The sequence below is a fragment of the Electrona antarctica genome, assembly GCF_951216825.1.
Source record: "Electrona antarctica genome assembly, chromosome: 12".
Lineage (NCBI taxonomy): Eukaryota > Metazoa > Chordata > Actinopteri > Myctophiformes > Myctophidae > Electrona > Electrona antarctica.
In genome coordinates, this window is record NC_136793.1 from 7852498 (window position 1) to 7873991 (window position 21494).

At 44.8% G+C, this 21494-nt stretch overlaps 1 protein-coding gene across 1 annotated transcript; it reads right to left on the reverse strand.

Annotated features, from left to right (window-relative positions):
- Window positions 1-4488: 4488 nt before the first annotated feature.
- Window positions 4489-20437, reverse strand: slc14a2 (solute carrier family 14 member 2). Its single transcript, XM_079516704.1, has 11 exons — window positions 20420-20437; window positions 19914-19976; window positions 18543-18774; window positions 14926-15115; window positions 13977-14105; window positions 10733-10925; window positions 9405-9552; window positions 8599-8733; window positions 7079-7128; window positions 6441-6674; window positions 4489-5858 (listed from the first exon to the last, which is right to left on the reverse strand). Exons 3-11 carry the CDS (start codon window positions 18748-18750, stop codon window positions 5709-5711), a joined length of 1437 nt encoding a protein of 478 aa, XP_079372830.1. The 5' UTR covers window positions 18751-18774; window positions 19914-19976; window positions 20420-20437; the 3' UTR covers window positions 4489-5708.
- Between the last annotated feature and the right edge of the window lie 1057 nt (window positions 20438-21494).

Consider the following 21494-nt stretch of genomic DNA (forward strand, 5'->3'; position numbering starts at 1 on the left):
AGCCCCGCCACGCCCGCCCCGCCCCGCTCCGGGGTTACAAGGAGGCAAAAATCCCAATGCAGAAACAATTGACTGCAAACTGGGCTAAAAACGGTCAGCCATAGCTGTCATCACAAATGTTATGAGGTCATTACATTTGGGCAAGTGGCTATGGCCGAATTTAGCCCCAAGGAGTGTGTTTCGTGCAAAATGAATGCTTGGAATGGGTTCAGAATCATGAAAACCCCCTAGTTTGACATGTTACATGCTACTTAAAGAATAAGGAAATTTAGACGTACATTGACAAGCTTTATGTTGATGCTGATCTTCTTTTTCAGGCAGCACTTGGCACCTGCCCACAGAGTCAAAACTACTAGTAACTGGTGTACTGACCATGGTATTACTGTGTTAAAACTACTAGTAACTGGTGTATTGACCATGGTATTACTGTGATAAAACTACTAGTAACTGGTGTACTGACCATGGTATTACTGTGATAAAACTACTAGTAACTGGTGTACTGACCATGGTATTACTGTGTTAAAACTACTAGTAACTGGTGTATTGACCATAGTATTACTGTGATAAATCTACTAGTAACTGGTGTACTGACCATGGTATTGCTGTGTTAAAACTACTAGTAACTGGTGTACTGACCATGGTATTACTGTGATAAAACTACTAGTAACTGGTGTACTGACCATGGTATTACTGTGATAAAACTACTAGTAACTGGTGTACTGACCATGGTATTACTGTGTTAAAACTACTAGTAACTGGTGTACTGACCATGGTATTACTGTGTTAAAACTACTAGTAACTGGTGTACTGACCATGGTATTACTGTGCTTAACTGACCAGCCAACTGGCCTGACCTGAACCCCACAGAGAATCTAGGTTGTATTGTCAAGAGGAAGGTGTGAGACAGGAGACTCAAGATGAATACAAATTAATTTACGGCTGTTATCAAACAAACCTGGGCTTCCATAACACCTCAACAGTGCCACAGGCTGATCACCTCCATGCCACGCCCCATTGATGAAATAATGTGTTCAAAAGTAGCCCAGACCAAGTATTGACTGCATACATTCATATACTTTTCAGTTCTTGTTTTTCGCGTTTAAAAAAATTATTTTTTAGTGGTCTCGTAAAATATTATAATTTGTTGAGATAGGATTTTTTGATTTTCATGAGCTGTACGCCATAATCATCAAGATTAAAACAAAAAAAAAGGTTTTAAATACTTAAATACACTTTATGCACAATTAATTGAGAATATATGAAAGTTTCACTTTCTGAATTATTTTACGGAAGAAAATTAACTTTTACACAATATTCGAATTCATTGAGATGGAGCTGTCTGCCCTCAATCCTCCCATGCTACAGAACGGGTGCTATTCTAGGTTAACGTCCATTTGAGATCTGATCTGATCTGGTGATCTTCACCCTCATGCTCACATCGGCTGCCACTGACTGTGAAAGGTGTAGCCAACCATGGCCTGCTGGTGCTCAGGTTCAGGTTCAGGTTTATTTGTCATATGTATAGATATAGAGTATAAATACAATGAAAATTATTTTGCTCAGAGTATTCTCAGTCTTACATACACAGGACATAGACAAACATCTATAGTGCAAAGAAAAAGACAAAAACACAAAAAAAAAGTGCAAGTGAAGTGACGCTACAGTGCAATACAGTTCAAGGTCAGCTGTTCAGCAGCCTGACTGCCTGGGGGAAGAAACTGTTAGAGACGGGTGGTGTGAGATTTGATGCTCTGGTAGCGTTTTTTGGAAGGGAGTTGTTTGAACAGGGTGTTTGCGGGATGGCTGGTGTCTTTGATGATGTTGTGGGCTTTTTTCATACAACAGCTGAAAGGATCAGGCCGACCAAAAATGTGTCAGGTGCTCAGATAAGGTCTGTCGTACGTGTGCTGCGCGCCGACTGATGAGGGCTAAAATTATGTCATCTCGATAAACATCTGCTTCATGTCATCCTAACCTACTGTAGACCAATTCAGCACATTCTAATCCTGTCCCGTTTGCAATCTCGCAAATCTCTTTCCAGTCCAAAGCCCTTCCAACCTGTATCACTCCTTCCTAACCATCTTTCTCTCAGTCTCTCACAGAGTCATGTTTGAGAACCCATGGATTGACTGATGAACTTGCACATGAACTTTCAAACTTTGTTCTCTCTATATCATTCATATATCATCATCATATATCACATATATAATTTTATTTTTGTATTGTACTACTTTTAACGGTGCATCATAGATTTTGAGATTGACTGGACTATGACGGACTACCAGTTTATTCCATGAAGTTTCTTTCTTTCTTTATATTTTTTCTTTGTTGATACTGCCTGTGTGTTATGGATGCACTAGAAGAGACAAATAAAGATCTTATCTTATCTTGAGGGGCGCTAGCTCCTCCAACGTCTGGCTTTGTGGCAGCCAAGTCTATGGACTTTTAGGGCGGGTTCGGAAATAGCGCACTGAGCGCACTGTGCAATGCAAACTAACAGGCGAGTGCGCTCCGGTGCTGCATTTCCTAACGTGCCCATGATGTTTACTTTAAGCAGCGCTCCACAGAAACAGATACTGGATATGGAGGCACGGTCGCCTCACAGCTAGAAGGTCCTGGGTTCGATTCCCGCTGGGGACGTGTTCTCTCCTCATCAGTGCCCATACCCGAGGTGGGGTTGGCGAAAGGGCCTTTCTGTGTGGAGTAGGTACCCTCACAAAAACCTGGTCTCTAAACCGCCTCCCCCTGGCCAGCCAGAATTATCAATTGATTTTCAGTCGAAACGGCTCCTCAGAGTGGCTTACTCCAACTTAGTGGCTTCCCGTGTGATGAGGGTTACGGGTAAGGTTAGGGTTTAGGGACAGGGTTAGTAATGCGGGCGAGTCGGAATGGTGGTGCTTCGAAATAAGGGGCTTCGGAATGGCGGCGTGTATAACGACCTTGAAGACACGTCCTTCATTCATGACTCTTTCCATGACTTACAGTAAGTTATTGTCCTTATTTTACAGTCAACGCTTTAAAGGCTGCCTGACTCATGTCCACACCTACTTAATGATTGACTTCTGGAGGATATATGCCTCGGTAACACAGACCCTGGTTTAGACTTTGTAGACCCCCAGGGCTATGATGACCAGTCAAGTGCAACTTCTAAGTACAGTCAGGTTTTCAAACTGCTCCAAAATGGCCATGAGAACGCAGTCTGCAACCACATTATTATTGAGAGTGTTACGACACGTAAACCCAACCCCCCCCCCCCCCCCCCCCCCCCCCCTCCCTTCCCCTCCCCTCTAGACTTGTGCACAGATAGAGACCAAGTGGTGCTAGAGCACCTGACCCTCTGGACAGTAAAGTGCCATTTTGAAAGTTTGTTTTTTACAGTTTGTTCATTTTATTTGTGTTTTGTGCAGTGTACAGTATGTACACTCGAGCATAACGTCCGGGTACCATGATGTCACATCCCTCTATTGTGAGAGCACTGATGCGCCCCAAAGGGTTCGGACATGTCGTCCTCGCAAACCGTTACATGTTTTTTCTACACCGAGGGGAATTATGATAATTTATAATCATTTCTTTATTGCACTGCTTTGCAACCTTGTATTATGTTGTATTGTCCTTGTTGAACTTTTTATGCTATTTCCGGAAGGGTTTCCAAGTAAGCCTATTGGCTATGCTTCCTTTTCTAGGACAATGACTTGATTTATTTTCACATGATGATCGACAATGAATATTTAGGACAAACCTGTCTCACACATCCACACTTACACCACGTGATTACTGACTCCACACCTCATAGGATCCTTATAATAAATAATGTACTTTTACTCAGTCGCCTGCCTCCGATGTTTTCCATAGCCTGAGCCAGCTATAACAAATGGGGGCTCGTCGTCGTTCATGTTCGACATGCTAACGACATTACAGAACTGACAACCGCTGGTGATCTCCTTCTGCTTATCCTTTTACATCAACAATCAGAGTGGACAAACAGGCATCAGACGGAACTTTTTTTTTTTGTAACTTTATTAAAAAATTATATATACATACACACATATATACATACACATATATATACATACACACATAAACATACAATAGGAAATGGTAATTAAAAAAAAGATACAAAATAAAGAATGGACTATACTAGCGCAAGAGAACATACAAGTGCACGGCCCCGAGGCGGCCATGTAAACATATACTCTACTGAATGTGTTCTACACACATTACATGTTCCCCAAAACTGTACATATTAACATATTAGCACTGCGTGTGTGCGTTTGAGGTCTTAGGGTTCCATATATACTTCATCTCCCTGTTACTTCATCGTTGTTGTTTTTTCATCATTTAACATTTATTTAAAACAGGATGGACATTTTATTGAAACTTTTTGGAAACGTATCACCTGTACCAAAAACCACACCAGAGTACCTGACCTGTATAGTGAGATTAATGACGGTGGCTGCATGTAGTATAATAAATATAATATATATAAAAGTCATTTTTAGAGTTTTGCGTTGGATGCGTAGTGCAGTAGAGCCTGTAGTTAAATCAGGGTTAAAGGAGAATTCCATGCTAGAAGGCTTTCTTACCTTTATGTGTAGTTGTTACGTCCCCACCAATGTCCAGGTGTTATTTTGTGCAAAAGTGCATTATTGGCTATTTCCACTAATATAAGCCCTCAATGGGGGTTGGGTTTTTGTGCTAATTCGCTTATTTCCATCGATATAAGTAGTAAAGTGTGCCGATTGGTATAATTTACATTATGAAGAGAGGATATATACCAAAAAAAAGATTTTTGAGCGATGGAAATAAGCGAATTAGCACAACACCCCATAGCCCCATTCAATTCAATGCAATTCATTGAGGGCTTATGGTAGGGGCAATAGCCAATAATGCGCTTTTGCACAAAATAACACCTGGACATTGGTGGGAACGTAACAACTACACATAAAGGTAAGAAAGCCTTCTAGTATAGAATTCTCCTAAATAAAATAAAAAGTACCGTACTGCTTCCGTAAGATTGCATTGGGAAAACATGGTACTGGCTGACTTCATAAGCTTTGGAAGCGGTTGTTTCTGTTACGTGCCTATCCAAAGTTTATCGTCTGTAGCTCGGTTCTGATATGCCTTTACTTTTTGGAAACGATACTGCGAAAAAGGCTTTTCGCCACTGTTTTTGGACGGGCTCAACAACCGTTCTAGCAGGATATCCCGACACAGAACAGAACCTCCTCTCGGAGCTAAAGAGTAGATTATGAGGTTCCAAACTGAGCTAAAAACTTTAGACGCCAGTTCCCATAGGGGGCGGTATAAGTGCTAAATGTGCTAACAGAGAAGATGAGCTCTTGTTGTTGTACTCACACCCCCTGGTCTACTGAGGCCCACAGAGGCCTACTAGCGATGCGATCATTGTTTTGTTTAGCGGGAGCTCGAATTAATGCTTTATCAGGCTCCGATCATCATCTCATTATGAGCCAAAATTTTACTAAAGACGGCGTGTGTGCGTGCACGCGGGGATTTTGGATGTTTCTTATACATGGACGCTAGTGGTGGCTAGCGACGAAGCTAAAATAAGGTAAATACATTTTTTTAAACTCTGGATTAACGCTAATTTATCGGGATCTCATCTCCGGCTATACCTGTGCATTATTAAATTAATCTGGGGGATATCGGGCATGCATGGCTTCCGAGGAGTTAACGTGGACAGCGGTCAGTCAGATATTTTGGGCGACGTACACGTCGGTGCATTCTCCTGCAGACTCCTCCTCCTCCAGCATCACTCCTTCGTCTGGCGACGACATGCCGCTCCGCCTCTCCTCCGCCATTTGCTCCATGTCCACCTTGAGCATCTCCTTCTCGAGCACCTATAGGGACAGGAGACGGACGACAACAGCCCTGGTCATCAATATGTCCAGTATAGGGACAGGAGACGACAACAGCCCTGGTCATCAATATGTCCACTATAGGGACAGGAGACAGACTCATGTCTACCCGAGTTGAGTGAGCCTTTCCCCTGAAGTAACCTCGCCTCACCAGGCTTTCCACCTCGGAGGAAAGCCTGGTCTCTGTTCCAAAAGTGCCGTGTGAACCGGTCTGGAGCGGATGATATCGTTACGTCATGTTGTAGTATTGTTTTGGAATCATCAGGATGATATCGTTACGTCATGTTGTAGTCATTGTTTTGTAGTCATCAGGCAGGAACAATCAAACGGAACTTCCTTTTCCCTCAAACCGGAAGAATAACAATAAAAGCTCTCGTAGCCTGTAGCTTTTATTGAGAAAAATCGGTTTGAGGGAAAAGTTAATTCCGGAAGATTGCCGACTACAAAACAATACTACAACATGACGTAGCGATAGCATCCGGTTCATAAACCGGTTCATAAACCCGAAATGGAATGCTGCCCAGGCTACCCCTGAAGTGAGTTGTGATGAGCCACTGGTCTCACCTGGTCTTCCAGAGCCCTCTGCTGCGCCTCCTTCTCCTCCTCCTTCTCCTCCTTCTCCTTGGCCTCCTTGTCCCGTCTCTGCTGTTTCTTGTGCCTCCAGTACCAGGCCAGGTTCTTCTCGGGGTACGTGACCTGAGACAGCGGCAGCTTGAAGATGGCCTCGCACTGCGTGGTCATCTGCAGGAAGGTCAGCGCCGACAGGCAGAACGGCCAGGTGCATGCTGGGAGTCCAAACTGGAACACAACAACAACATATATTAATACTGCACATCAGTGTTGATTTTGTCATAGTATTTTTGAATAAAATTCTGTTAAGTTTTAAGTCATATTTTAAGTCATCTGAACTGTTTTACGTTTAGTTTAGTTTTAGTTCAATAAATATCATATAGATTTTAATCGACTAAATCTACAGTTGATTTAGTCGACAAGAATGTATTGTGGCGGGTGCTGATGACGTCGTAATGGCTGATTTTACACTTGGTTGCATGCTGAAAATAGCCGATCTACAAGCTCACAACACGTCGCAGCGTTACTAGTTATTAGTGTTTATTTGTATGTTAGTCAGTTTAATGAAATCCAGTAGAAATGTGCTGGCGTGGCTCAGACTGTACTGGCTGTGAAGAGCAGGCTGTACTTACTGCGGACATGATGTTGGCGATGCCTGATCCCAGGAATGCACAGAAAAACGCTGAGAGAGAATAGAAGAGGCAGATATTCAGAACATTAAAAAAGGCACGTCGCTAATTTGTCGATAATAAACATCATTGGAGCATGCAGACAAAAGAGAGATGCGAACGCCCGCTTTGTTCTTCTACCGTTTTTTTTTTTTTTTGTTTTTTGGCTTGGCACCAAATAGCGGTAAAAATATGTGTTATTTATTTATTATAATATTAATTATATAGATAGATAGATAGATAGAATTAATATTATAATAAATAAATATTTACAGAATGTATGAGATGTGGAAGTCAGTATGATCAGTGGTGTCAGTGTGGATGTGTGGTTAGTATGGTGAATGGGGGGTGTTGCGGCTCTTTGTTGGTTCCAAATATTTCCACCTTAGCCAACAAACCCACTGATGCACCCAGAGACTTTGGATGTACGCAGAATAAAATAATCAATGTCCACAGTCGTTTTTGGTTTAATTTACTTCCATTAAAGTGCAGTGATAGTACATTACAAATAGCTCATTCTGGCATTGTATCTTCTGTGTTGTCTATCTGGTAAAAACCGTTTGTCCACCAGGTGCATGCCGCTCCCCAATCACCCAGGCCTACTTATACCCTCTGTCAAGCAATTAGGCCTGGGGAGGCGTGCCCCTGTTATCCAAACAATAATTAAATTACAACCCATCAAACCAATGCCCAATAATGCCAAATAGCTACAACATTGTGATAATAATAAATAGACATACAAAACAGTGAGGATGGCTTCTACAGGTGTTGTAGTGTGGATGTGTGGTTAGTATGGTGAATGGGTGTTGTAGTGTGGATGTGTGGTTAGTATGGTGAATGGGTGTTGTAGTGTGGATGTGTGGTTAGTATGGTGTTGTAGTGTGCAAATCAAACGGTAAGGGAAACAAACAGAAGGGTGCTGTCATCTGGAGTGGGACACAGAGAATGGCTGGCAAGCCCTCTTTTATAGAGGTTCCAGGAGCACTGGCCAGGTGCTCCTGATGCACCTAATGAGGAGTCTGAAGTGGGCCGACGCCCACATGATCTGTGGGAGAAACACACACAGGGCAGTACCATATACACAGCATAGGGGCCCTGTAGGCCAGGCCAAGGGGCCGTGACAATATATAGATATTAGGGATGTCCCGATACCTCGTGTTGTGTTTATAGCTATCGAGCTATATATCGCGTGTTGTGTTTATAGCTATATATCGCGTGTTGTGTTTATAGCATGACTCCTCACTCAAACGTACATTTGCAGTTTGGGCAACTCCAAAGCAAACTCCACATGCCCCAAAAACATGTTATTTACCTGCCATAGTGTCAACCCCTTACCCCTGTGTCAGATCGGTGGTTAGACTGGCATATTCGCCGATACCGATACTTCCCGATATGACAAATAAGGACCGATACCGATACTTCTCCGACGCCGATACAGTATCGGGACATCTCACATATATATTTCTATAAGTAAGTGTCCTCACCACAGCAGATGGCGAGCAGGTGCACCTGCCAGGTGAGGGCGTAGAACATTCCACCGATGGCGATGCAGGCCAGAACACAGTTGTACCCCCACAGGCCGAAGTAGATGTCCCCGAACGGAGCCGACAGGGCCAGTCCTGAAACACAATGAATATACAGTAAAATGTACATGATGTCCCCCAAAACAAGCCTTTAAAACCCATTCTGGGCGGGGAACACCTTTTGGAGTTTTAAGCATTAAAGTCAAAGTCATACGATTTGTCACACACGTTACCGCAGTGAAGTTTGTTCTCCGCATTTGACCCATCTCTTGGAGCAGTGAGCCGCAGCCAAGGAGCGGTGAGCTGCAGCCGTGCCGCGCTCGGGAATCATTTGATTAGTTGATTTGACCCCCCAATCCAACCCTTTGTTGCTGAGTGCCAAGCAGGGAGTCATTGGGTCCCATTTTTACAGTATGACCCGGCCAGGGATCGAACTCCGACCTCCCAGTTTCAAGGCGGACACTCAGGGCGGACCACAAGGCCTAAATGGGTTAATATACTGTAGCGTCACAACACTGTATCCATATTTTAAACTTTGACTATTCAAAAATAGCAGATATACAACTGTTTAAGTGCCACCGACGAGATCACGAGATGCATCTAATCATGCACTGATTCCATATTTTGAAAATTCCTCTAATCTGGTGTGCAGGTGATGACATGCACATGACATGCACAATATAATTACATTTTATTTATTTTATTTATAATGGGAACACTGGCACCCAGGACCAAAACTGGTGTCCACCCCCTGGCACTTAACTCACCTGACGCCATGCCTGCGGCGGACCCCAACACGGCGTGGACGCAGGTGATGGGCGAGCTGATGAACAGCGAGATGATGAAGATGATTCCCGTCCAGGGGTTGTCACAGCCGTACACCTGGCCCACGCCCACCGGAATGGACCAGAACAGCTGCAAAACAGTTAAACAGAGAGGCTCGTTAACACACCTGCGCCCACGAGAATGGACCAGAATAGTTGCAAAACAGAGAGGCTCGTTAACACACCTGAGCCCACGGCTTTTGGATATAATGAGACAGACTCCTCCAGTCACTTTCAAATCCGTGCACTGCAGAGGGCAAGTGTGCGTCTGTGCAGCTGACGCTCATTGACGCTCGTTAATGTTATAGGCATCAAGGCAATTATGCTTCTGCACTGTCAAATAGGCCAATGTTGTTACCTGACAATTACCCTATTGGCCTGAATAGAAGACATTTTTTCCCCCCCAATGCCAATATCCTAAAAAAAAAACGTGGTCGTAACCATTTGACATTCAATGTTCTTTTTCCACAAAAAAAGAACATGGGCATCGTCTTATAATCAGAGTCGTCTTATATTCGGCACAATACAGTAGTTGACTTTGGTGAAAAAGCCTGTAGGCCTATATATATCGGTATCGTATTGGTCGATATCGGTACGGGAAATGAGGCTTTATCGGCGATAAAGGTTAATAGCGGACATCCCTAGTAGTTATGTAACTTGACAGTCAGATTGAACTTTTTCAACTTCCACTTTCAAAAGGCTATAGTGTCACACTCACACACCGTGACAAGTCTTTGTCATTCATTGAACCCTGACCGTTCTCATGTTGTGTGATCTGGCTTTGAGATGACACAGATGTCATGAAACCATCAGATCTGATCTGATGACTACGATCAGATAGGCTTCGCCAGTAGAGAATGTCACCTGGCCAGCCGTCTAGACACACGCATGCAGTGATGGGCGAGCTACTAAAGGGCAGTGACTCCGTTTTGGAGAAATCCAGTGGGCTGCATTCTGTTGACCACAGCTACTGTTTTGACGACGCGCGTTGTCCGACATTACTGACCCTAACACTAAATATAACATTAACCTCGGTCTTAACCGCCCACGTATAAGTCCCCTAACCTCATATCAGTCTTAACCGGCCATGTAAGTCCCCTAACCTCATAGCAGTCTTAACCTGGCCATGTAAGTCCCCTAACCTCATATCAGTCTTAACCAACCACGTAAGTCCCCTAACCTCATATCAGTTTGTATCAGAATTGATACAATCAGAATTGTATAGAATTCTGACATTTTCTAAATGTCAGGCCTAATATAAATGTGCTAACCTGGGGCAGGTCTATCTCCGACCAGGTGATGTTGGGCAGCTCGCTGCGTGGCTGGATGAGGACCTGGGGGAAGTGGTGGTTGAAGTGTCCCGTGGAGACCATGTGCACACACACCAGGATGTTGAAGGGCAGGGTGAAGACCGGCAGGTCCCAGCGACTGTTGATGGAGGCCAGCGCGCTGGACAGTAAGGGACTGACGCACACAGGCAGGCAGGCAGGCAGGCAGGCAGGCGCACGCACACACACACACACACACACACACACACACACACACACACACACACACACACACACACACACACACACACACACACACACACACACACACACACACACACACACACACACACACACACACACACACACACACACACACACACACACACACACACACACACACACACACACACACACACACACACACACACACACACACACACACACACACACACACACACACACACACACACACACACACACGTAACTGTGAGGACATCAACATTTTAGGACAGTGCAGTGAGTCCAGACTAGAGTCCAATTAGTTTGGATCCAGATCCACCCAGGCCAGGTGTGACTTAAAATTTCTATCATATTAATGAACAAGAATAAGATATGTGACTCTTTTTGATACAGAGACAGTCATGGCGGCAAGACTAACTGTCCAGGAGGAGAACAACTTTTTGGTTTATCCAAAAGTTGAGTTGAGTTAATAGCACAGACTCTTCACATACTAGAGCATGTCTGAAATAAATGTCAGAGCTGAAATCGACATGTAAATATGAAATAAATGCTTAAACATGTAGCTAGGTGTAATGTTAGAGACCACAGAAGACATGTAAATATGAAATAAATGCTTAAACATGTAGCTAGGTGTAATGTTAGAGTCCACAGAAGACATGTAAATATGAAATAAATGCTTAAACATGTAGCTAGGTGTAATGTTAGAGTCCACAGAAGACATGTAAATATGAAATAAATGCTTAAACATGTAGCTAGGTGTAATGTTAGGCCTGAAAGGTTCACTTCTGTGGACTCTGTTAGTGGTTGTCTCAACTCGCTGTTTCTCTGCAAGACATTACTCTATAAGCCATATCACCAAAATGGGTCAAACTGAACAACCATGTCATTTTGAAGCTTATGAAAAACATGTTTTTGAAATGGTGCTGGACCATTTGTGTTCATTTTGACAGCCAATTCTGATATTTGTGCCACAGTCTTTTGAATATCATTTAGTTTTAGTCCGAACAGGAATGGTGACAGCATCGTGGTGGCCTGAGGTGCCCCCCCTCCACACCCCCCTCCGAGGTATTCAGGTATTCCACTGCAGTAAATCATCCGTCAGCCAAAACGTAAACGTCACAGAAACATTTACGACCTCCGTTTAGAGAACATATTTACAGTATTCAGGTCATAAGTACATACGTACATACATAAGTTACACGTGTTCTTGAAACACGAGTAGCCCTGCAGCACTACTGTGTGTGTGTGTGTGTGTGTGTGTGTGTGTGTGTGTGTGTGTGTGTGTGTGTGTGTGTGTGTGTGTGTGTGTGTGTGTGTGTGTGTGTGTGTGTGTGTAGTATAGCATGCATACAGTAAATGGTGCACCTTTATCCAAGGCGCTTTAGATTGTGCATTTCATTCAGCCATTTCATTCAGCCATACAGCCATTCAGCCATTCACACATTCATACACCGATGGCAGAGGAAACCATGTGTAGCATTGCATGGAAGTGGGTGTTGAACCCGGGCCTCCCACAGTCCACTCGCCAGACCAACGCGCAACGTGTCATGCCAATAGGGCTGAGCCCGCTGTTGCAGGCTGGGTATTGGCTGGGGACTACACATGCATATCAGTTTTAACCAGCCACGTAAGTCCCCTAACCTCATATCAGTTTTAACCAGCCACGTAAGTCCCCTAACCTCATATCAGTTTTAACCAGCCACGTAAGTCCCCTAACCTCATATCAGTTTTAACCAGCCACGTAAGTCCCCTAACCTCATATCAGTTTTAACCAGCCACGTAAGTCCCCTAACCTCATATCAGTTTTAACCAGCCACGTAAGTCCCCTAACCTCATATCAGTTTTAACCAGCCACGTAAGTCCCCTAACCTCATATCAGTTTTAACCAGCCACGTAAGTCCCCTAACCTCATATCAGTTTTAACCAGCCACGTAAGACCCCTAACCTCATATCAGTTTTAACCAGCCACGTAAGTCCCCTAACCTCATATCAGTTTTAACCAGCCACGTAAGTCCCCTAACTTCATATCAGTTTTAACCAGCCACGTAAGTCCCCTAACCTCATATCAGTTTTAACCAGCCACGTAAGTCCCCTAACCTCATATCAGCCCAAACATCCAAACAGAAAGGTCCTATCCGATTGCATTAAAGGATGTTAAACCCATGCACTTTGCCACTCGGTTTGCCACTCACTTTGTGCACGCTTTGTGGGGCGACTGTGGCTCAAGAAGTAGAGCAGGTCGTCCAATGATCCATCGGTCGGCGGTTGGTACCTTGCATGGCTTCCGCCGCAATCAGTGTATGAATGTGTGTGTGAATGGGTGAATGTAATGCACAATCTATGTAAAGCGCCTTGGATAAAGGCGCTATATAAATGCACCATTTACCATTTTGCATATATATAATGATACTTGGGTACTTTTTTTCCCCACCCCTCGAAATGCCACTAGAGGAGAGTAACCCAGGTCACCACACTGTACCGTACTGTACTGAAGTTACTGTACGTAGATCAAAGAGATGAGCCGCCGCGATAGTGACAGAAACACAACGTCCTTAACATGGAGGAACATAGCGGGCATAGTTTCACTGTTCTGGTGCATGTCAGCCGAGCGCTGCGTGACTTATGAGGGCTCCGGGCTGATCGCAATCTGGAGTCCTTTATGAACCACGTACGGGTCTAGTCAATCTGGAGCCCTTTGGGGCGGCGGTGGCTCAGGGGTAGAGTGACCGGATGGGAACCGCAAGGTTGCCAGTTCGATCCCTGTGGGCTACCACCAGAGTTAGTGTCGAAGTAGACTGGAACCCACCTATGCTTTCTATGGCATAGGCACAGTGGCGTGCACAGGCACCCAGAGGGGCAGGTGCTCAAGTGATAAAAAGGGCAGCCTGTGCAGCGCGTGGAACCGGCCGGTTGCCATAATAGTGTAAGATTTATAGATTTTGGGGTATTATATTAGAAGCTTTTTTATCAAGAATTGATCAATGTTTGCGTATAATCTACTCACCACATGGTGGACCAGAAGGCGTTGGGGAGGAGGAGCCACCAGTACCAGTCTCCGGCGGCCGAGAACACCGCCATCAGCAGGCCCACCAGGATGCCGTTGTATCCGTACAGACCGGCCGCTATCGCCCCCCTGAGGACGGGAGGCGCATGGCGGTGCAACTGTTAGCAGTGTTGACTTAAAGACGTCGACAACCTTTTTCACTGACGAAAACTAAATATACATAAAAACTAAAGCTGCGACTTAAATCTGTCCGATTATGGAATATGGCATTATCTCCGGTTTGTCCTTTCCGTGACATACTGTACCTTTAAGGGGGAACGATTTGCATATTTTTGTACCGTATTACGACGTAAGATTATTAAATTGAACGTGTAATTCAAGGGCTGCCGTGGATGAACAAGACATGACTATAGTCATTATATATTAGCTTTCAACAGAAACTCAAGGGAAAAGAAATTACCTTACGGAAATTTCCAAACACCGTCTTTGTTTTTAGTTTTTTTTATTACACCGTATTGTGCACTACAGTTATCATCTGAATCAATATGTGATGTTCATACCCCACGCATACATACACACGCGGCCACACTGCGTGAAAAGTGGAGTTAACGGGCAATTATGGGCACTAGATTTGACCGTAAACCTCAAGTTTAGCAGCAATATACGGTAATATACAGCTGTGATGGTACAAGTCGGGAATTTACCGGAAAGTTTAACGGGAGTTTTCTGTAATATTATATACACATCCGTATTCATTCAATATATACATCTGTATGCTTTTTGTGCAGTGCCAGTCATTAGAGCGGTTTGACACCGCTCAAAACGTTTGACACCGCTCAAAACGTTTGACACCGCTCAAAACGTTTGACAGCGCTCGCTGCACTGGCAGAAGAACGGCAGGGTGCCCGCCCTCTGGTGGAACAGGAGGGTATAACTACACTACACTGACCTGCTCTGGCAGAACATCATGGCTCCCAGCGTGGAGAACAACGTCCCCACGAAGCCGTTGAGCGCCCACCAGTAGTTCTGCAGGATGAGACCGGCGAAGATGACCGCCCCGCTCAGAGGGTTGTTCACGAACATCACCTGGGCCGCGCCGCGGAGACACCAGTCCAGGATCTGCAGGACGATGAAGCGCTCTGGAGGAGGAGGAGGAGGAGGAGGAGGAGCATTATGAATTTCAGGCAAAAATACCTGCCACTTAATTTTATTACCCACCCATCTATGTTTAAATTAATGGCATTACTAAAATCTGAAAAGCAAAAAGTCATCTATAAATTGGGTGCTTTTCTGAAACTGTAGTGAAAAAAATAGTGAAAGCCTTTCCATATGTCTGTCTGTATGTATATTGTGTATTGAATTGTATACTTTTTATTGTATACTTTTATGAATCTGTGCTCCATACCATGTGATCATGGTCGTGAGTTAAATAAAATTATGATGATGATGATGATGAGGAAACCGTATTCTGAAGACCCACCTCTTCAGAATCCTTGCCCGTAGCAGTTGCACTATAGCCATCGACGACCTTACAGGCGTTCGCCAGGGCTGGATCTACCATATGGGCACGGGATTTTTTTTTATTGTATTATCCGAATGAAATAAATGGTGTCTAAAAAGATGAGTGTTTTATTGTTGGTGAGAAGGCAGCTGAAAAGTGCAATTGTGTGTAAAGCAGCAACAATGCGCTAGATTGGCTGTCACTCTGGGGGGGGGTAGGCGACCGGAAATAGGCCAATATAACGGCATAAAACTGCCCTAAAACCGCAGAGGTGTTAATCCGGCCCTGGCGTTCGCAAAGGCTCAATTTATGTAACTTCTTAGATAGCATTTTATGTAGACATAGCACTCTATAGTGTATACTCTATGTAGACATAGCACTCTATAGTGTATACTCTATGTAGACATAGCACTCTATAGTGTATACTCTATGTAGACATAGCACTCTATAGTGTATACTTGAGTCAAATTCCAATACCCAAAATCTCGGCCACTCACATGAAATTGGTGACCTGCCGAAATATGTTACCCATCGCGTGGACTTCACATGACTTACAGTGGCAGCGGTGGCCGAACGGATTGCGGAGCGGTCTTGTTACCGGAAGGTCGCCAGTTCGAATCAGCGGTCCGACACGTTAAAATTACCACCGCTTAAGTGCCCTTGAGCAAGGCATTGAACCACTACCATGAAATGTTCTATGAGCAGGGCCTGGAGCAGGGCTGGAGAACAGGAGCCCCTACTCTCAACAGTAAAGCGTCGCAAACTGGCCTGGTATGGTCATGTCACAAGGCATACCTCGCTGGCAAAGACCATCCTACAGGGGACAGTGGAGGGGAAGCGGAGAAGAGGCAGGCAGAGAAAGGCCTGGATGGACAACATCAAGGAATGGACTGGCTGCAGCTTACAGACCCAGAGCTGAAGACCGAGAGCGCTGGAGATCCCTGACTGCCCAAGCATCCACCATGACACCCCTACGGCCCCCTAGGCCATGGGATGAGTAAGAGAGTAAGAGAGAGCCAGAGGTGGACAGAGTTCTCCACCCCAGTATTCTAGTACACCATCTATTCCATTAGCTTTAGAAACGGGTAGATTCATTGGTACTCCTGAGGAGGACAGAGTGTGTTTAGTCAGTGTGTGATTTGAAAGAAATTGAAAATGAAATATATTTTTTTGTTTTACTGCCCATTATGATGAAGAATTAAGACATGTATTATTTTGTAAAATGACAACCATCTGTGTTCACTTTTTCTGGTTAGAGGACTACGAAAAACTGGAATTTTGCTTTAGGAAAGGTATTTTTGCTTTAGCAGATTTCTTTATCCGAAGCGTGGGGGAAAAAGGCAGAATGTTTTGTTTGTGTGAAAGAAAAAACTGTTTTAATTGTATTGTACACTTATGTAATATTGAAACAATGATTTGTATGGCGTGTCCTATAAGTCCATGTGGGCGGGGCACCTCGGGTGCATGACACAAACATAAAGAATCTATCCATCAATCTAATCCATCTATTCTATTCTATTCTATTCTATTCTATTCTTGGGCTGAGGGAACATAAACATAAAGGCACTCTCTCTCACGCCATTATTTACAGAAGCATTTACAGTAGCCTATAGAGCAGATTCTTATAGGGTTGACTGACAGTTCAGTATATCATATTTACAATGGTATAAGGGGGCAGGTATGTATTGTGTAACCGTAAGTATGTACTGTACGCATATATACTGTAACTGTACACGCTCCGAGGCATGCATTATGTAAGGGCTGGGCTCCGATATGAAAGCAGGGAATCATAGCTTCAAATTGACATATTGGTTTGGTTGTTCAGTTTGACCCACCAGCTTTGGAGATGTGGCTTATAGAGTAATGTCTTGCAGAGAAACAGCGAGTTGAGAAAACAGGCTTGAAAAGTTCACTTCTGTGGTCTCTAACATTAAACCTAGCTACATGTTTAAGCATTTATTTCATATTTACATGTCGATTTATTTCAGACATGCTGTAGTATGTGAAGAGGCTGCCTGTGCTATAGACTACTAACTCGTTTTTCTCCTCTGGTGAAAACCTGGAGGCTGCACGATGACAGGCTCTCAGTCAAATCTGGTCACATTTTGTGAATGACGTGAGCTCAGGTCTGACAGTGATCAGCCTGGACACCTTGGGGAGGGTGTATAGAGCGTTGCAGTCCCGCCCCCTTTCATGACGACGCCAGGCCCAGGAAATTAATCACAATGCATTTTTCCCATAGACATTTCAAAAAGTATTTATTTAAAGACCTTATAAGCGTCGTACGAAGCCAACTCGAGTCGTGACAAATCATGACAACACACACAATATTTTGGACCAAACAAATAATTACATAGAAGAAAAACAACAACAAAAAGTGTTGTAACCTGCCGTTTTTTTCTACTTTCTAATTCTTTGTTGTCATGATTTGTCACGACAAGAGTTTTTTTCTTTGTCCGCGGCGTAAACGTCTTTAAATAAATACTTTCTGAAGTCTATGAGGAAAATGAACGGAGAATCATTTCCTGGTCCATGGTAGGGGGCGGGACTGGGCCCTGGTAGGGGGCGGGACTGGGCCCTGGTAGGAGGCGGGACTGGGCCCTGGTAGGGGGCGGGACTGCGACGCTCTATAGCAGTCCAGTGGTTCCCAAACTTTTTCATGTCAAGGACCCCCAAATTGACACTAATTAGCCCCGTGGACCCCCATTTGAAAATATATGCCAGGGACCCCCTTAAGAAAGATTTTTACGGCTCTAACAGTGATTCTCAACCCGTTTAATTTCAAGGACCCCCAGTTTGACAGGCATTAGGCCTCGGACCCCCATTTAAATGGCATTTCTATCTCTGGGACCCCAATTTATATTGTAAAATCAATGTTAATGTAACTCTGAGAGAGTGTACAAATGGAACCAAATGGACCCATAAGGGTCCACTTGGTTCCAAACAATCATTTAGCTGGGGACCCCCTGGAACTCGCTCAAGGACCCCTGGGGGTCCCCGGACCCCACTTTGGGAACCACCGGGCTAGAAGGCCTATCACTCTCTCAGTAAACTGACCAACTTACTTTCCATCCATTTGGCGAACGCCGGCATGTCTCCGGCGAAGTAAGAGACCGCCTTGAGGAGGCAGGCCCTGTCCCTCTGCAGCCTGGTGCGCTGCTGCTCCCCCCCCTGGGGCTGGGGGGGCTGCTGGGGGGGCTGGGGCTGCTCCCCCTGGGGCGGCTGGGGGGGCTTCTTGCTGTTGGGCGACAGAGCCAGAGTAGATTTCGCCATCAGAGGCTGCAGTTCCTGGAGATCCTGTCATGGAAGGGGGGGGGGGGGGGGGGGGGGGGGGGGGGGGGGGGAGGATCATGATTAGCTACGAGCAATGGCGTGCAATGACATTTAGAGGGGCAGGTGCAAAAAAGGGCACCTTGTGCGGCGCGTGGAACCGGCCGTCTGCCATGACCAATTTAGACCTGAGGTCGATTCTATAAATGTCTTCTAAATCACCCGCTTCGAATGGGATCAGTGTATTGAAACGGGGAAAATCAGGTGCAATCAGGCCTTTCAATAGACTGAGTAGACGTCTACCCGTCTACTCAGGTGCTCAGTAGGTTGATTCCTTCCTATTGTGTAGGTTGATCTGTGCAGTTTAATGCATCGCATGCAGCTACTGGAGCGGTGCCGTGTCGTTAGTCAGAAGGTTCCTTGTTCCGAAATTACTATCCCTATCTCTAATCCTAACCTAAACATAACCGCAAGCACGGGAGCAGTGCATGTTCGATGTTCGACGCGGTAGACACCACGGCTGCATTGAAAGGAATGATCACCTACTGAGCTCCAGTAGCTGCATGCGATGCATTAAACTGCACAGATCAACCTACACAATAGGAAGGAATCAACCTACTGAGCACCTGAGTAGACGGGTAGACGTCTACTCAGTCTATTGAAAGGCCTGATTGCACCTGATTTTCCCCGTTTCAATACACTGATCCCATTCGAAGCGGGAGTCTAAATCATGTTTCTATGTCAGTTGTTCTCAAACATTTTCATGTCAAGGACCCCCAAAAATGTATGCCATTGGCCGCCGACTGAAAATATATTGTTCCAGGGACCCCCCAGAAGAAAAGACTGTGTGTTTTGTAGTTTCTTACTGTGCGTAGACTGTGTTTTGTAGTTTTCTTACTGTGCGTAGACTGTGTGTTTTGTAGTTATCTTACTGTGCGTATAGACTGTGTGTTTTGTAGTTCTCTTACTGTGCGTAGACTGTGTTTTGTAGTTATCTTACTGTGAGTAGACTGTGTTTTGTAGTTCTCTTACTGTGCGTAGACTGTGTGTTTTGTAGTTCTCTTACTGTGCGTAGACTGTGTTTTGTAGTTATCTTACTGTGCGTAGACTGTGTGTTTTGTAGTTCTCTTACTGTGCGTAGACTGTGTGTTTTGTAGTTCTCTTACTGTGCGTAGACTGGTTGAAGAAAGACGTCGCTGTACAACAGAGGAGGAACTGCAGCAGAAGTCCTACGGAGGGAAGAGACACAATAAGTCCACAGTGTCAGCCTGTGTTGTCTGTGTCTGTGAGCTTTGGCCTGGCCTGTACAGGGCCTGTTTGTCTGTGTCTGTGAGCTTTGGCCTGGCCTGTACAGGGCCTGTTTGTCTGTGTCTGTGAGCTTTGGCCTGGCCTGTACAGGGCCTGTTTGTCTGTGTCTGTGAGCTTTGGCCTGGCCTGTACAGGGCCTGTTTGTCTGTGTCTGTGAGCTTTGGCCTGGCCTGTACAGGGCCTGTTTGTCTGTGTCTGTCTGAGTGTACCGGTACTCATGTGGCCTGGCCTGCAGGGTCTGTGTTGTGTTGTGTGTGTGTGTGTGTGTGTGTGTGTGTGTGTGTGTGTGTGTGTGTGTGTGTGTGTGTGTGTGTGTGTGTGTGTGTGTGTGTGTGTGTGTGTGTGTGTGTGTGTGTGTGCGTACGTGCGTGTGTGCAGCGTACCGGTCGGTACTCCCCTGTCTATGTATTTCAACCCACAGATCTAAGTAGGGCGTCGGCCAAAGTGAGGTTCCCAATCTTCCCAATCAGAGGTGCATTGGGAGCACCTGATCAATGCTCCCTGCAGGAGCCCTATAAAAGACTGGGTGGCAGCCAGTGCCCTGATGATGCCATATACGACTTGATTTACACACCCTACACTACACTGATCAGTGATCACACATCCACACTGACACTACTTATATTATACATTTTGTTAATACATTATTGTAAAAAGTTTTACTCTGCCTGTGTCCTCCTCAATTTCCCATGGCCCCACGGGCAGGGTTGTGACAACAATGACATTATGGCATGATGTGAGTACAGTGATCTAAACAATGGAGAAGGAAAAGAAGCACTTCAATGAGTTCAGTTGGTCCATCCCCCACTGTTCCTGATATACGGTAGACTGCCTCACTTGGGGGCCCAATGTCTTGCCAATAGGTCTGCTATGCATAGAGCCTATTTCTGGTTAAAAATATATGTACACTACACTGTAAGTTATTCTTAAAATGTCCAGTATAGATCAGAGCGAGAACATGTCTGAAACCTCTCATCCACGGATGATTGTGTGCTTCCAATTAATGTAGTCCTACTTTTACTAAGCCTCTTCTGGCAGTTGAGGAATTGAGGCATATTCCACAGGCTAATCATTTCACCTCTCGGGGACCCTGTTGTAAACAAGTCTGAGTGCTTAATCATGGTGTGTCCGGACCGGAGTAACAGTTTTTGTATTGACCTGTGCTTTCATTTGAAATGTACCCATTTTGCATACTGTGAAATAAAAATTTCAATCAATCCATAGCCTACTTAATTATGCACCCAGAGAAAACGCCTCCGAGTGCTACTCTGAACAGCTTATGGTCCAGAACTGGCTGGGTGTTGGGACTCTGTGTGTGCTGTATGTTTGTGTTTGTTTGGAGACATACCGTAGGCCTACCACTCTGAGTGTAAAGTTTCAGGTTAAAACCTAAAATCGTTTTGGTGTTTTTGGGGAGTCTGATTAAAGGCTCATACATA

Excerpts from the sequence above, each read along its gene's own strand:
- slc14a2 (XM_079516704.1), bottom strand. The coding sequence starts at position 18,750 with ATGGCGAAATCTACTCTGGCTCTGTCGCCCAACAGCAAGAAGCCCCCC. Across the intron at positions 8,734-9,404 it reads CGCCGCAGGCATGGCGTCAG|GACTGGCCCTGTCGGCTCCG; the intron begins GTGAGTTAAGTG and ends ATTGTGTTTCAG. Across the intron at positions 7,129-8,598 it reads CCTGCTCGCCATCTGCTGTG|CGTTTTTCTGTGCATTCCTG; the intron begins GTGAGGACACTT and ends ATTCTCTCTCAG.